The 16436-nt window shown below is 54.6% G+C and overlaps 1 protein-coding gene across 1 annotated transcript; it reads left to right on the plus strand.

The window, feature by feature from the left end:
• Positions 1–3496: 3496 nt before the first annotated feature.
• On the plus strand, positions 3497–13505 carry SH2D2A (SH2 domain containing 2A). Its single transcript, XM_073323485.1, has 9 exons — positions 3497–3632; positions 6787–6980; positions 8216–8445; positions 8930–9019; positions 9423–9588; positions 10224–10427; positions 10539–11048; positions 11815–11970; positions 13465–13505. The coding sequence occupies exons 1-8, from the start codon at positions 3497–3499 to the stop codon at positions 11968–11970; spliced, it is 1686 nt and encodes a 561-aa protein (XP_073179586.1). The 3' UTR covers positions 13465–13505.
• The last annotated feature ends 2931 nt before the right edge of the window (positions 13506–16436 follow it).

Below are 16436 nucleotides of genomic sequence, written 5' to 3' on the forward strand. Positions count from 1 at the left end.
TTCTCTTCCCCTTTCTCTGCTTTGCTCTGTGGCTCAGAAGCTGGGGGATTGCAAACAGGAAACCTGTTTGACAGATAAAAACATTCTAACCAAAATGCCCAGAGGGGAACCAGGGTAAGGCTGGGAGGCTGCTGAGGTGTGAAAAGAAAGAGGAGGAACAGATCTCTTAAGGTAGAATAAAACTGCATGTCACATGTGGGGGGACTTTAACCCCAGCCGGTTAAAGGACATTGGAACTGCAGGGATTCCACCAACACAGACATGCCACAACAGCGTGATTGTGCATTTGCAGGCCCATCCATGAAGTGCTAGGTGCTGTCCAGGCATTGATGAGGGACAGAGCTTGCAGTCTTGTCCACCTGCGATGATTGCACCCAGTTAACCAACAGAGAGAATTTAAACTGAAATTGTAACACTGGTATAAGCCACCCTGATTCTGGGATAAGGGTATCTGGCAGAGGGAGGTAGTGTGGCCTAGTGGATAGCACACTGGACCGGGACTCAGGTGAACAGCATTCTATTCCTGGCTCTGCTGCTGGATGGCCTTGAGCAAGTCACCTTGCCTCTCGGTGCCTCAGTTTCCCCACCTGTACAATGGCAATACCGACACGGAGATCCTTTGTAAAGCAGGCTGAGAGCAATGGGTTATAAGAGCCAGGGGCTATTATTATTTTTTCCCCAGATTAATTTGTGTTGCTTAAGAAGAGGTTTAAGCTAAACAAACACAAATACTTTGGTAGGTGAAACAGTGTGTGCACATGAGGGGTTACGCTGGGGTAACTGGTCAAATTTTCTCATGTCGACAAGGTGTTATACCAAAGTAATCAACACAGGGCTTCCACCGATTTCACTGGACAGATTTAACGAAAGCATTTCTGTGCAGAGGGGCCCTGAAATGCCCAGCTGGGTAACCGCAGCAAGTCAGGGAAACGGGAAAAAAACAAAAAAGAAATTAAGCTTGTGTTACCCCAGATACCCAGCCTGGCTGTCCAGATTCATAGAACTTGTAGGGCTTCACAAAGGAAGGTCAGTAGCATTACCCCCATTTCACAGAGGGGAAACTGAGAGCGAAGCAAAGTGCCTGGGATTAGAACCCAGATCTCGGGGAACAATTGCCCTATAAACAGTAATGCATCCACGGAAGCACCTGGAATCACCCCGAGCCAGTTGATGCCTGAAGCCAATGGGCAGGTGTCCTAGTCTCAGCTGCCATGGCTGATCTGTTTAAACAACTATACTTGATGTGCCCTTCGTTACCACAGGCCCGAGAGATGCAAGTAAGAGCTCTTTCTCTTCGCATTATAGCCAGCCAGGGAGTACGAATCCTGGCCGTCCCAAACACTCGATCTGCGACTGCTTTCCGGGCCCAGCCACCCCTGAATCTCACTGCAGATTCACACAGAGCGGAACTCTTCCCTGATCTTCCTGGGGCTACAAAAGTACCTTTGTCTCTTGTATACTGAGACCGAGAAGCTCTCTGCAGGGACTGTCTCCTACTCTGTGCAGCGCCCACCACAGCAGCACCCTGATCTCAGCTGGAGCTTTAGTAGTGGCTGTAATCAATCATCAATCATCATCATCATCCTTATCATCCTCCCATGGCGCTAATGTTAAATTTGCAACACACAGGGACTAATGAGGCTGCAGGGAGACTTTGGCCCACTAGAGGGAGCGAGTGCAGTTGCCTGCAGCGAGTTGGCTATATTTTTCCTTATAAGTAAATTACAGGATTTTGCCCTTTTTCTGCTTCCCGGTGGCTTGCGACTCAACCCCCTTTTCCTGCCAAGTATGAGCTGTTTAGACAAAGTTTCCAGCTTATGGGAGCCACTGGCGAAGTGTGATTGGCGGCCTCCCCCACCCCAGGGGACTGTTCTTCCCTCCTGGCTGGACTGATTGAAGAAGACTTTTCACAGACAGGATCATAGTAAAACACCCGGTTGGATTGGCCTGGGTGTGGGGGAGGGAGAATATTTGTATGAAGATCAGCTGGTGGGTGGGGCCATAACCTTTGACCAACCCCCCCACCGGCTTTAGGTGCTCTTCTAAATTTAGCTTCCCCCCAACTCCACTGAGAGAGGGAGTTTCTACTCACAGCCTAGGGGGACAAATATTTTACCCCATTTTGCTGAGGGGAATCAGGCACAGAGAAGGGAAGACACTCACCCAGGATCACTGGCAGAGGGGTTTAAACCCAGGAATCCTGCCTGCCAGCCTTCTGCTCTAACCACTAAGGTCTCCCCTGTCAGAGCATGGAAAGGAACCCAGGAGTCCTGGCTCCCAAGTCGCTTCCTTAACCCATCTCTGATCATTTTAAAATCACCCATCTCTGATCATTTTAAAATCAAGATGAGATGTTTTGCTAGAAGCTCTGCTCTAGGGATTGTTCTGGGGCCGTTCTCTGGCCTGGAGGTCAGACTAGGTGATCACAGTGGTCCCGCTAGTCTTGGGATCTAGGAATCCCTTGCCCATCTGTTGGCTGGGTCCGATAAACAAGACCCGGCTCTTTTAGAGCTCTTTAAGTTTCCAAAGCCCTGTTCAAACATTAATTGTTTAATTGACAAGCCTTCCGCCGGGATCACAAAATACCCAGTCCCTTGGGAAATCTGGGACAGACTCTGGGCACACAGAACGGTGGCGGAAGCTCGAAGCCTCGAACCCATGGCCCTGCCTCAGCACTGCCTCCTCCTTACTCGGGAAGAGAATTAGGTCACCCGCTCAGTGGCACAGCCCTGCTACCCTGGGGCAGCCCCGCCTGGTAGGAGAGCGCCCCCTGCTGGGTCACCCACCCCACACCCCTGCAGCAGAGGGTACGCTGCTCTCCCCACTGCGCCCTGGAACGCTTTCGAGGTCCCCCGTCCAAGGACTAGCCTGGCCCCAGACAGCTTCCCCGGTGATCTCGCCCAGGTCAGGCCTCCAAATAGCAAAAGCACCTTATCTCAAACACCCTGGCAGGATAATACCGAGGGGGTCTCATGTTTAACAGTACTTGTTTGTCTAGCATCAGCACCCAGACACCCCAACTGAGATCAGGGCCCCCTTGCACCAGGCCCTTCACAGACCCAGAGCCACGGACAGTTCCCTCGGGGGGCTCAGTGATAGTCTAACGAGACGAAGGAAAGATGATTCTCCGTTATACAAGGGGGAAACTGAGTTCAAGTGATTTGTCTAAGGTCACTCAGGGAGGCTAGGGCAGCGTCTGGACTCGAACCCAGGTCTCATGGGCTAGTACTCAGCAGGCCTTTCTGACCAGCTCCAGCTGCCGCGAGCTGGCTGGTTTTTCAGCCCCCCAGACTGGCACAGAGGGATTTAGCCTAGGCACAGGCCCTGTCCTGCCCAGCGCTGCGGTGACCCCACCCCCTCATCTCCAGCCCCAGCACCTAGCCCCAGAACTCTGCCACGGCACTTTCCTTTTCCATGACGTCGCCGGCGGCGCTCCTTTGCTCGCCCGTGAACAAGCAGCATCTTGTGGCTTCGGTAGCTGCTTCCTGCCCTTTGCATGCAGAGAGCACACGAGGAGGACTTGCAAGTTCCCCTGCCTCCAGCAGACATCGCTGCCAGGGCCTCGGAGTGCAGCTCCCCGCAGGGGCTGCTGCAGGGCATGGACTCCCAGGTCAAGGAGGGCCTTAGGACAGGTAGGAGCCGCTGGGGCTCGGGGGGAGACGGGAGCAACCTCGACCGCTCTTCACAGGATCAGATCTGTTCCCTTAAGGGGAGTCCAGTGAAGAGGGACGTGGGCGAGAGCCAGGGAGATCGGAGTCCTGCAGGCAGGAGTGGGGAATCTACGCCCCATGCCACAGAGGGGCAACTGCCCACCAAGCATTGGGTTGATCCAGTGCATGAGTCCTGCAGCTGTTCAGACCCGGGTGTGACCCGGAGGGCATGTCCCCTCGGGCAATGGAGCCCCGGGTCCCCTCCCACGAGCCAAGCTTGGAGCGGAGCTCATTACGGAGGTTGCCCAGCTGTGGGGGCTGGGTTGGGGGAATGCAGAGCCCTTCCTGGCAGAGGTCGCACCGAGACCCACACAGCTCGTTTCATGCCAGCCTCCAGACGACATCCATGCCCTAAGCTGCTGACCTGGGCCAGACGGTTTGATGGGCCAGTTATGCCCTGCTCCAGAGCCACCCCTGCAATGCATTCTCCGAGGGGAGCGGTGAGCGCATGGCATCTTTCCTAGCCTAAACGCTTTCGAAGGCGGAGGCCCAATACTCCTGCACCCTGAGCCTCGGGCTGGCTGTTTGCCCCAGTGCAAAGCAGATGTCAAACGCTGCCTGAGCGGAATGGGCAGCAGCCCGCACTCCCACGGTGCTCATGCTGACTGGGGGGGCTGAGGGCATGACTTGGTGCCTTTTCTTTCTTAAAGGAACAAAAGGGAGGGGAAATGAGAGACAAGAGCGGGAGGGGATCTCTTTTATGGGAACCAATACGGCTGGTAAAAGAGAGACATTTCCGGGCCCCGAAGAAGAGCTCTGTGTAGCTCGAAAGCTTGTCTCTTTCGCCAACAGAAGTCAAAAGTCCAAGAGGAGATATTGCCTCCCCCACCTCGTCTCTCTGATATCCTGGGACAAACTCGGCTGCAGCAACAGGAAAAGACAGTTAGGTCACTTTCGAGAGAGGTGTCTCTCCTTTGCACAAGGGTAGGCCCTGATCCCAGAGTCAGATCCCTGAGCATGCAACCCTGTCCCTGGGCAGAGCTCCAAGGAGATCAACTGATGTCCTTGTGGGCACAAACAAATATTGATCACATTGCAGGATTGGGGCCTTGAAACCCTGCTCTCCATTTGAGTGGCAGGAGATGGGCTATTATTAATAGGACTCCGAAACGTGCCATGGCAATCGCTGGCAGACATCTCCGGGATGCTAAGAAGGTGGGATGGATCAACCGATTTAAATAATTACTTCCTGTTTTAATTAACCCTTATGAAACACTATTGAGAGGTCCCCTGTAATTACATCAGGATTAGAACACAACAGAACAATTGTATTTCCTGGGATTATTACAGTAGCCTTCAAGGTCTCAATCGAAGATTAGGGCCACAAGGTGCTAGATATACACACTGGGAGAGAGTCCCTGCCCCCGAAGAGGTTGTGATTACGTTAAACCCATTAAAAGAACATTAAGCTAGTAAAAAACCAAACCCTCCAAAGGTAAGAAGTGCCCAGTTAAGGCTTCCTGTGAATCTTGCTGCAAGGGGGCTGAATTCTGGGGCAGTCTTTGATTGCACAGTCCCATACGGGATAGGAAGCATTTTTTCTGCATGGGCAGAAGGACGGATTTTTCCCTACCCTCTTTCTCTGAAACAGCGGAAAGTTTTTAGCAGCAACTTTCCCCCAAAATTCAGATACCCAGCATGGGAAACATCAGCCGAACAGTGGAAGTTGGGCAAAGTTTAAAAGCAACCCCAACCAGCATGTTAGAAGGGAAAGCGCGCCCCGCGCAGCTTTAGGCTTTGCTCCCGGTGCCATCCAGAGCAAGGACACAGAGGAGAGGGTGGCTGAGCTGACCTAGCTGCAATCCCGGCATAGCAGCTGTCTTATTGCTTCCTCAGCGAAGATTCAGCAAAGCAGGGGCATTTATTTTGCATCTTTTTGCTAGGGCGAGGAAGATGCTCCATGTTCTTTCTACCCTTCCTCACACCTCTAGAGCAAGGTGGCTGCATTTGGAAACTGCACCCTGGGGGATTAATTCTCTCCCCCTCAACCCCCACGGCATCATGGGCACCTGGGGAAAGCAGGCACCAAGGGCTACCTGCAGGGTGCACTTCTGCCTACTCCAAGAATTCAAAAGTCGTGATTCAGAGCCCAGAAAATCATGAGATTTTGTTTAAAACAATAAGACATTTGGGGAGCTTTTTATTTGCCTTCTAGTTTTCTGGGCCTTTAGGATTAAACCAGGGCTCATATTTTGAAAAAAAATATACACACATCCCAAGCTAGAAATGTATTTTAACAAAGAGAGAGGGAGCTGGGAGTCTCACCTCATCACAGGACTCCAGGAGCTGCGGCTTGGTGAAAAACAACCCGTATCATGAGAGTAGCGATAAAGGCCCAAGCATTGGCAGATGCGTGGAGAATCCAGCACCGCAAGGCTTTACGGAAGGGTGCAAGACATCAGAGTGCCCCCTTGCAGCAGAGCACAGCATTGCAGCCACCCTGGCTCAGTTTCCCCAGCCTGCTCCAGCTGCAGATTGGACTCGGCAGGTAATGAGTTCAACCTCTTCTGGAGTAACAGCATCCTTTAGACTTAGGCTGACCAGAGCCCAAAACAAACTTCTTTCCTGCCAGGCTGTTCCCATCTGCAAGGGCTCAGGCTAGCCCCACCTCACCTCCATAGGAACAGAACAAAGCAGCCGCAATCAGCACCAGCTGCTGGGCTCTCCACCTCTGGGGTCAGGTGTAACAAGGCCAGGCTAATGGAACAGGGCTGGCTGGAGACCTTGGTTCTAATCCTAGCTCTGGCTTGCTAGGTGTGGCAAGGTACATCCCTGCTCTGTGCCTCAGTTTCCCCATCAACAGATATTCTTATGGCTCGGAAGGTCTATGGGAAGCAGGGCAGTGGATGCCGATCTACATTGCAGGCCAGCTCCACCTCCTTTTCCCCGCTCAGTGCAGTCCCCTGAGGGGGCTTGCATAATGGGGCCAAAGGCCAGGCAGGAAAGAGACCCGGGATGGGGACGAGAGCTGCAGAGAAGACTCTTGCACCCGCAGGAGTGCAGGGGGATGGGAAGGTTTCTGAGCCTACAGGGGGGCCTTGCTGGAGGATCGAGCCCTGTTTGTTTCCATCCCCAGGGGCTGACGTCTGGGATAATCAGGGACCCCTCCTCTTCAGCACATTTAAACCCAACGGTCTCAGCAAAGACAACAACGCGGACGAGCTGGCCCAGCTGGATGGTACCAGTGCTGGGCTCAGCAGGGCGCCAGCCGGGGCCCAGAAAGAGAAGCAGCCTCCTGGCTCTCAGAGGGACCAGGGCACCTATACCAGGGTAGGAATCAGCAGCTCTCGATCCAGCACCTTGCGGCTCCGGGTCACGGCACCACAGTCCCGAGAGGTGTCGGACTGGCCATTCTCCAGTTGCTCGGGACTGTGCAGGGCTCTGCGGTGTGGGGGGAGCGTCTGGCGGGTGCAGAATGAGGGGAGCTGGGGGAGGGTGCCCTGGGTGCCTGTCTGCTAGAGCGGGTTAAATAATGGAACAAATGTGTGTGCTGGGGGGGAAATGCATCGGGTACTGTATTCAGCCCACTCTTCTGTCCAGCCGTCTGTCCAGCCACCCATCTGTAACGAGGCACTCACCCTACAGCATCCATCCACTCACCCACCCACTCCACAGTATCCATCCGTCTACTCCGTACTGCCCGTCTACCCGTCCATTCATTCGTCTGTCTGTCTGCTCTACCGTATCTGTCCAACCATCCACCTTCTGTCCACCAGTCCATATGTCTATTCACTGTACAGGATCTGTCCGTCAATCCATCCATCCATCCTTCACTAGTTGTCCATCCATCCACCTTTACAGTATCTGTCCATCAGTCTATCCATCCATCCATCCATCCATCCTACCCTGTCTATCCATCCAACAACCCTACAGTATCTGTCCATCATCAATCCACTCTAGAGTATCCATTCATCCATCTGTCCACTCTATAGTACTCATCCATCCGTCCATCCTTCTGTCTCCCCCCTCCTGTATCTATCCATCCATCCACTAGTCTATTCACCCGAGAACCCTACAGTATCTTTCCATCCGTCCGTCCGTCCTGGCTCCTGGAGGGGGAGTATTTTTAATCGGCCTGGGACACCTGCCTGGCCCAGTGGCCCGCTCATGGCATCTCGCTCAGGTCCTTATCAGAGAGGCCAGGGCCTTTGGTTCTAGAAGGACAGAAACCCCCAGAGGATCCTCTCCAGGTCTCTGGAAGCAGAAGCCTCTACTTGATAAGCCAGAGATTAGCTCCCCAGAGGTGTCAGCCCAAAGGGAACCCCAAGGGACTGCCAGAAAGAAGGGCCTTGGCAAAGGGTGCGAGGCCCCTCCTGCCCTCGCTCGGCCTAGGCTTAGGGCTCGGTGTGCCGCCTGTCACATCCACCATACGGCAGGGTTGGGGGGGGGGCTCCCCTCAGTCACTGCTTGCCCCAGCTTGGCACTAAGGGGGGTGTGTGGAAGGACATGGCCCCCATCTCCACCACCACCCCCCATCTAGGCCTCTGTTGCTCTCCCTCCCTTAGGACCCTCTCAGCTCATGGCCGGCGGCCAGTGCCAAGCTGAGCTGGTCTCTTCTCAGGGACCCCGTGCAGGGAGCAGAGACGCAGGCGAGGCTGGGGCCCAGGCTGGACCCTCCCGAGGCCCCGTCGGCGCTGCAGGCCCGGACCCGGGCATGGTTCGAGCGCACGCAGGCGAGCCGGATCTGCCAGCAGGGGCAGCTGCCGCCCTGGTTTCACGGCTTCATCAGCAGGAGGTGAGGGGCTGGGGGCGCCTGGCAGGTACCCGGCGCCGGCGGTGGGAGGTACGTGGCTCGGCCCCACAGCAGCATCCCCTGGACCCTGGGGCTGTTCCCACAGGCAGCGCCACGCCCTGCTGCCACAAATAGGGCTAAGGAAGGAGTTTCACCCTCCTACCTAAATGAAGGGAGCGGCAGTGGGGAAGGCCAGGGAGCCAGGACTCCTGGGTTCTTTCCCCAGCTCCTCTCCTAACAAGCTGGATTTGCCCCCACTCGCTGCATGCCAGAACACAGGAGGCTGCGAGCCTGCAGGAGTCCCCATGCCTAGACTGCCCCTTTCCAAGCCTGGCGGGGGGCTGGGGGGGGCTGAGATATTGTTCCCGAACTACCAGCAGCTCCTACCCCAGCCCTACCAAGCCACATCTCTTACCCAGGAGCTGCTGCCCCCTCGCTTGGCTTCCCACCTGGATTATTTCTGACCTCGTTTGTCCTTCCCACACAGGGACACGGAGCAGCTGCTGCAGGAGAAGCCGCTGGGCTCTTTCCTGATTCGCTTCAGTGAAAGCACCGTGGGATTTGTCTTGTCGTACAGGTGAGGTCACCTGGCCGCCCCTTGCTCCTAAGCCAGCCCCGCAGGTGAGATCTCCAAGCTGCCCCAGCCCCACTCGCTGCTCTCTGTGCTTCGCCAGGCCCCCATCGATGCTGGTTGCTGAGCGCCGCGCTGTGTAGGGCCAGTCGGTCTCTCAGAGCTGGGGATCGTTGTTGTTACATGGCCCAGCTGCCTGGGGGGCGGTGGGGGACAAGGAGCCACACAATGCTGGTGTTGTGGGTATCGTGAACGTGGGAGCGCCTCTTCCAACCCCGCTGGCCTCCCCGGTTCCTTGAAGACCTGGACGCCACCGAGCCAGAGCCACTGGGTGGAAGTAGCGCAATTCCCAGTCACTCCGGTGTGGATGGAATTTCACCCCCTGTGTTGATTTCTCTCCGGGCTCCAGGGGCAGAGATCGCTGCCGGCACTTCATCCTAGATCAGCTGGAAGACGAGTGCTACGTGATCCTAGGAGAGAACAGCGCCCACATCGAGCTTCAGGGTCTGCTTCTGCACTACACCACCGCCCCCGTCACCCCCTACGATGAGTTCCTGACAGCACCATGCCCCAGGGTAAGAGAGCGACTCGCCCAGAGCGCCTGACATCCCACTGCGCGCCCAGGGATCGCTGGAATGCCGCAACTGCCGTCATAAGAAAGGCATGGGGATGTGCTGGCTGGCTGGTGTCACCACTGCCCTCTGCTGGAGGGGATCAGAATTGTTCCGCTGTGTGTCATAGGCCCTGTACTGTTGATGGGGATTCCCCAGGCCAAGCAGCATGGGTCTGGGCTTGTGCAACAGGAGGGGCTGAGGTCAGCACCATGACAGCCGTGGAATGCGAGGCAGTCACAGATGTTACAGTAATTAGCACCTGAATGAATTGTCCCCCCCTCGCCCCAGACATGCAGCAGTGCAGAACTATCCCCGGTGCACTGGGAGTATTTCCCCACCATGAGGCAATTGAAAGGCAAGTTGGTCCAGGTGGCACAGTGAATCAGTGACATAGAAGCTGGGAGTCCAGCTACCCTGTGCTCTGTTGTCCCCATTACGCCCTGCACCCTAGGAAGAGAACCCAGGTGTCCTGACACCCAGCCCTGTGCTCTGTTGCAGTTTGTAATTTTTATTGCCGTAGCACCTAGGAGTCCCAGTCATGGAACCCCAGACCTAATGCCACGTCTATCGCTCAGGAGCTTTTCCCTTTGCCACAGGGCGACAAGAGCCGAGAGAGTGGTGGGATCCCGGCTGGAGCTGAAGCAGGGTCTGGTGCCCCACTCGAGCCAGCAAATGTCCCCCCAGCAGCAGGCGGCCAAGCATACAGCCTGGTTCTCAGACAGCCCCAGGCCCCCGGCCAACAGAGCCATCCCTGCCCGCTGGCTGCAGAGCAAAGGAACGAGGGAAGCCCTTCCAAGGAGGTAAACGTGGACACAGACAAAGAGGGGAGGAGCAGGGCTGCTTAGACGGAAGCTGACTTCATTTCATTCCTCCCTTAGGCTCCCTGTGCCATTCCCCTGCTCCCCGCCAAGGCTGGCCCCACTCCGAGGCCGAGCAGCCCTGTGCAAGAGGCAGGGGCCTCTGTGGAGCCCTACGCCCACATCAGCAAAGCGCCCGTCCCCGCTGAGCAGCCCACACCGGCCCAGCCCGCAGAGGCCAAGTACCAGCAGCTAATGCGCTTCCACACCTACGCCGAGCCCTGCGAGGGCTTCCCGCCCCCTGAACGCCGCATCTACTGTGAACCCGACGAGCCCATCCCCTTCTACGCCATGGGACGAGGCTCGCTGCCCAGCCCCGACCCCGAGAACATCTACGCGGAGGTAGAGCTGGCGTGCCGGTCCCGGCCCCAGGCTCTACCCAGAGTGCTGCAGGACACGGCGTCCACCTTGCCTCGGGGCTCATCCAGACCTCCCGCCGAGCCGTCCCCAGGACACCGCAGGCTCCTCCGGAGCACGTCGGGGCAGGGGTCCCGGAGGAGGCGGTTGCCTGCAGCTCTCGCCATCAAGGGGGCCCAGGGGAGGCCATCTGGGCAATCCTCGGAGGTGGGTGCCACGTGGAAGGACAAGTGGGGAGCAGCACTTTAAATGGCCACAAGGGGGCAGGATAAGTTGAGTCTGATGGGCCCTGAAACACACTCGGGGCGCCGGTTCACATCCCACTGGTTATTCACGCTTGCTGGCTGTTTGGGGGCCTGTGTGCAATGAGTTTGGTGGGGCTCAGTCCCAATCCTAGTGGGTGGAGGTCTCTCCCACAGAACCCACCAATGCTATTTTCCACCTCTGCTGGTAAAGAGACCGCGGACTTAATGGGCCAAGGAGACTGATTTCCCCTAAACCTTCCACTATTCTGAAGTATTATGGTAATGCCTAGAGGCTGCACCTGAGATCAGAGCCCCATTGTGCTGGGTGATGCAGATACATAGCAAAAGCCTGTCTCTGTCTTACAATCTATGCAGCAAAGACAGAGGGTGGGAGGGGGAACTGAGGCACAGAGCAGGACATGACCAAGCTCACCCAGTGGAGCAGTGGCAGAGCTAGGAACAGAACACAGCTTCCCTGAGTCACATGTCAGTGCCCTACCCACAGACCCACGCTGCCGCTGAAGTTAGGGCTGAGGCATATCGGTGGGGGATGATGCATGGAGTGGGGGGCCGTGATTTATGCTGTTCTTGCTCTGGGGGTGCACCAGGAATCCCTGTCCCGCGTGCTGCCCGTCCCATGCCTCTCCCCAGCACCACACGGCGTGAATAGGAATGGCGCAGAGCAATTCTGCGTTCCTTTCACTTTCTCCCTCTCTCCTTCCCCTCAGAACCCGCTGGAGTTTGACGACCCGGTTTACGGCAGGAAGGCAGCCACCCTGACCAGACCGACGGCCACCAGGGGACAGGAAGGTCTAGAAAACATTTACGAGCTGATTTCTGGAGACCATCCTAGCCCGCACGCATCGGGGAGCAGTAACTCATAGGTAGGTATTAGGGAAAATCCAGAAGAAATTACGTAGGCAGAAGGGGAAAGTCAGCCCTTATGCATCATGTCAGCCCACAGCTAGTGTTCACACCCACTGGGACAAATGACACCGCAAAGCGCAGGGGGACTCGGGCCCATGGATCAGATCCAGTCTCCATTGCAATGAGCCTGGATTTCATCAGGGGTAGGATCAGGCCATCAGTGGCTGAAATTTCCCACTGTGCAGAGAGAGACAGAGCACGAGGCCCATGCACCACTGCAGTGCGGAACCTACCCCTGGGCGAGTATCACTTTCAGGTTCTCACACTCCAGCCTGCAGCCCTGCTCCGGCTCACAAACCCTCAAGGGATTGAAGTTGGGGAGGACAGGACAGGATTGAATTAATCTCGAAGAAGGGGGAAAGGCATTTCTTGTAGTAGCCTTTTGAGGGGAAAATTTGCTTTTTAATTAAAAAACAAACAAACCCCATTTGTAGGCTAAACTGACAGGAGCCTCCCTTCAAAGGCGGGTTAAAATTTTAACACCGACTTGAACACAAAAGGGAGGCAGTTTGGTCTAGGGGCTAGTACATAGGACAGAGTCAAGGAACATCAGCTCTGTGCGCAACTCTGCCACTAGCCTGCTGTTGTACAAGTCACTTTGCCACTCTGTGCCTCAGTTTCCCCATCAGTCAAATGGAGATAATGATATTTACCCTCGTTGAGATGGACGGCGGATAAGAGCCGGAGGGTGATATATTACCAGTTGCCCCGTTACTAGGCTTGGGGCTGGGATGGATTTTCACCCATCTTTGCACTCCCCATAAGCAGGTGCTGGGCCCTCTATGGTTCTCTGGTCATGCCCTCAATTCACCTCCTACCCCAACAGATGGGAGCAGGTTCCTTTCACCAGCGCCACACTACCCAGAGAGCTAGGGGATCTTCAGCCAGCCATTTCCATCCGCTCTGCGGCCCCTTTGCACTCCAGGCCAGCATCTGTAGGTCAGAGTTACTGAGAACCAGGCCCATAGAGCTGCATCTTTATAGTCATTGCAGTATCTAAATTCTGTAATTCTTAAAAGACACTGGCCCGGCCTGTTTGCTAGTTAGTTTATCTGTAAGCAAGTGGCACAAAATTAACATTGGTGCAGTGAAAATAGCCAGCCACAGCCACCCTCAACAGAGTGAAGAAAGAGAAGAGACAGAGAACTATGAGATGGAAGGGACACGGGGGGGGGGGGGGGGGTCTTAACCTCTTAGGAAGTTGCTAGATTTTCTCAAAGGGATTTAAGTTTTCTGCCACCTAAATAGCAAGAAGTCATATGCTCCATAACTTGTGTCATTACACACCCGCCAACAAAAGCTGCCTGCAGTCCCTCATATCCCCCAAGCGAGCCCTGACGCCCAGCTCCTGCAGTGCCTACCCTCCCCACCCTTCCCTGAGCTGGGAAGAGGAAAATGGCAAACACCCGACCCTTTGGGAGGCTTGACACAAGCATTTTCACTCTTTTCAGAGCCCTCCCGCATTCAAGGCAAGCCGGCAGGACACCCCCTGCCAAGGGTTCCTGGGCTTGAGAGCTGCCGGAAAAGACTTCTTCCCCATCAGCTGCTCTCTAAGGATATGTCTACACTAGTGTAGACCAGGGCTAGGACACAGAGTTGCTGCAGACATAAGCCCTCAAGACACTGCTGCTCTGACCACCTCTCTCACGTTTGCGCATGGAGCAGCCTCCTCCGTGAATTCAAGGATCACATGCTCTCCCCCCCTTCCAAGGGTGGGAGTTTCAGGAAGCAGGGAAGATCTTTCCATGGAAAGGACAATGAGATCCAACGCCAATAAAAAACCCAGTGAGGTCTTTGGCTCACAAAGTCTCTTCCTCACAGCTACGACACCAGCTTTGTCGGTTTTCCCATCCCTCCTGCTCTCAGTTGCTTGATACTCAAGACTCATGGCTTTTTTGGACCCTTGATGTTATCTCCTTCCCCCCCACCCGGAGGGGGTCTTTGCTTCTTGGTGTCATTGGGCAGTCATAGAAGCTGCTTCATGGGGTGGAACTACCAAGCCCAAATGGGATGACAAACACCCTCTGGCGTCGACGGAGATACCCACTGACTTGACACCGCAGAGCTGTTCAGATAAGAAGGATTTTTATTTTTAAATCAGGGGAATAAACAGAAGCAAATGGGATGAAATCGACTTGCATGCAGGGCAGGTGGCATTTAAATCCTGTTTACATAAGGGGCAGCTTCAGGGTTTAAATTCCATGTTAAGTCCTATGGACCCTCTGCTGCTTGATCTGTAACCACGATGGGCTGTTTTTCGTTCCCACTTCTCAGGGCAAGAATTTATCACTGCCACGTGCTGTCTGTAAATAAAAGTGATGGGCCTTCAGTGAGCCATGAACTGCCCTTATGGTGTCTTAGCATCCTCAGAGAAAACAAATAGAAGGAGAAGTATTTGATCTGGATGCTGCTCGGCCCAAGCACAGCGATAATTCCCTTCCCCCCCCCGATGGGTCGCCAGGCAGGTTCGAAGGCAGCATGTTCAGAGAGGAAGGATGGTCTTTAGGCTCAGGCCCAGTAGCAGAGACAGGATTCCCCGCCCCCTCGTGTCATCGCTGCTGCAAGGAACAGCTGCCAGTTAGGAGCAGCACGTGGCAGCGGGAAGGGGCACAGAGGGTGGAGGTACTGGGGGATGTGGGAAGAGAGTGGCAGGGCAACGAAACAGATGGATTGTGGAAGGTGGTAGGCTGGAAATGCTGCACGCTACAAGGATGGTTTGCAAGAAGTCTCATCGCCTGGGGAGAACGACTGAGGGTTCCACTAGGTAACATACGGAGGAAAGGCCTAGGGAACGCTGCAGTTAGGAACAAAAAAATAAATTCAGAGTGAAGGTGAAACTTACCAGAAATCCTAAACATGTGAAAGGTCCCTAAGACCCCCAACACCTCTTCCCCAACGCAGCCCCCTCTCCTGGAGGTAACCTGACTCAAAAGTGTGCACCTGGCAACATGGTTACTAAGCAGCAGGCAGCCAGAGAGCTTCTGGTGTCTGCCTAATTCTTCCCCCTTCTCCACCCCAAGACCTACCACTTCTTTGTGGGAAGGGCAGCCACAAACCCCACCACCAAACAGACCAGCATAAAAGCAACTGCCAGGCTCATATGAGTCAGCATCTGGGCCAATAGGCCCCTGCATGATTCAGCTCCACCGGAAGAAGCCATTTGAATGTTCCCTAGCCCTGAAGTCTCCCTTTAAACTCTGGCTGTCCCTTCACACATCACCTGCAGGAGAAAGGCCTGAGCAACTGGCACTTTGAGAGGCAGTCACCTCTTCAGCCCCTCACTGACCTGTGACTACCCCAGCTGTTCAATTCCAGGGGAGGGGGGAACAGTTTTGGTTTCCACCTTTTGCCCAGCAAGGTCACCTCCTATTCTCCGATGTAGAAAGACTGCCAAGACTCAGGCACAAAGTCGCCTGTTTCAGAGTAACAGCCGTGTTAGTCTGTATTCGCAAAAAGAAAAGGAGTACTTGTGGCACCTTAGAGACTAACCAATTTATTAGAGCATAAGCTTTCGTGAGCTACAGCTCACTTCCTCAGATGCATATCGTGGAAACTGTCGCCTGTGTATATGTTTAGAGTAGTCCCAGCTGTTCAGGGTCCTGGCCTTGATTCCCATTAAGACTAAGGCTGGGTCTACACTATAGACTTACATCAGTACAACTGCATCACTCAGGCATGTAGGAAGTCTACACCCCAGTGCCGCAGGTATACCGACGGAACTCCGGCTGTACACAGCACGATGTCAACAGGAGGGCTTCTCTCGTCAACACAGCCAAACCTCTCGGGGAGGTGGAGTACCTACCGCAACAGGAGACGCTCTCTCCTGTCGGTGTAGGTAGCATCTTCACGAGGCATTACGGCAGTGCCATGATAGCACTGTATGTGTAGACAAGCCTCAAGGGTCCTTTTTCACAGCTCTGGCAGAGGAAAGGGGCTTTAAAGTGGGTGTAAGTTACAGCGGTATCCATTGTAAAGCTCCATGCCAGTAGGGTGCAACCGGGCCTTGGTGCACAGGAGTCAGGCCCTGTGGGTTCAGTATTAAAACTGGTAAGATCTAATCACTCCTGTGCCAGTCCAGTTCCTGAGAATGACAAGAGGGTGTGAACAATCCCATCCCCTGGAGAGGCAACCAGAGGGGTGGTTTGGTTCGTTTAAAAGTTTTATTCCTTTATCAAATCTCTTTTCAGAGGATTTCACTGTACAGATAAGATAGGAATAAATTACTCAACAGTAACTTTATTCTGGTCATTGGAACACTCAAAACGGGCTTTGCAAAGTACTAAAACATCCAGGGAACTAACCTATAAATCTGATTTTAAAATACTGTCAGACTTCATTTACCACGTCCTTTTCTTTGGAGGGGGGGGAACAGGGTAGACGGGAGCAAGGTGCCTTTTGGCGTTTTCCTCAATGGAATTGCCGC

Source organism: Lepidochelys kempii, chromosome 24 (genome assembly GCF_965140265.1).
Source record: "Lepidochelys kempii isolate rLepKem1 chromosome 24, rLepKem1.hap2, whole genome shotgun sequence".
In the NCBI taxonomy this organism is placed as follows: Eukaryota; Metazoa; Chordata; order Testudines; family Cheloniidae; genus Lepidochelys; species Lepidochelys kempii.

What these genes read in the sequence shown, in the direction of transcription:
- SH2D2A (XM_073323485.1), top strand. Translation starts at nt 3,497, where the DNA reads ATGCAGAGAGCACACGAGGAGGACTTGCAAGTTCCCCTGCCTCCAGCA. An exon ending in CACGGCTTCATCAGCAGGAG is followed by an intron (nt 8,446 to 8,929) that starts GTGAGGGGCTGG and finishes CTTCCCACACAG; the next exon opens with GGACACGGAGCAGCTGCTGC. An exon ending in CATCTGGGCAATCCTCGGAG is followed by an intron (nt 11,049 to 11,814) that starts GTGGGTGCCACG and finishes CCTTCCCCTCAG; the next exon opens with AACCCGCTGGAGTTTGACGA.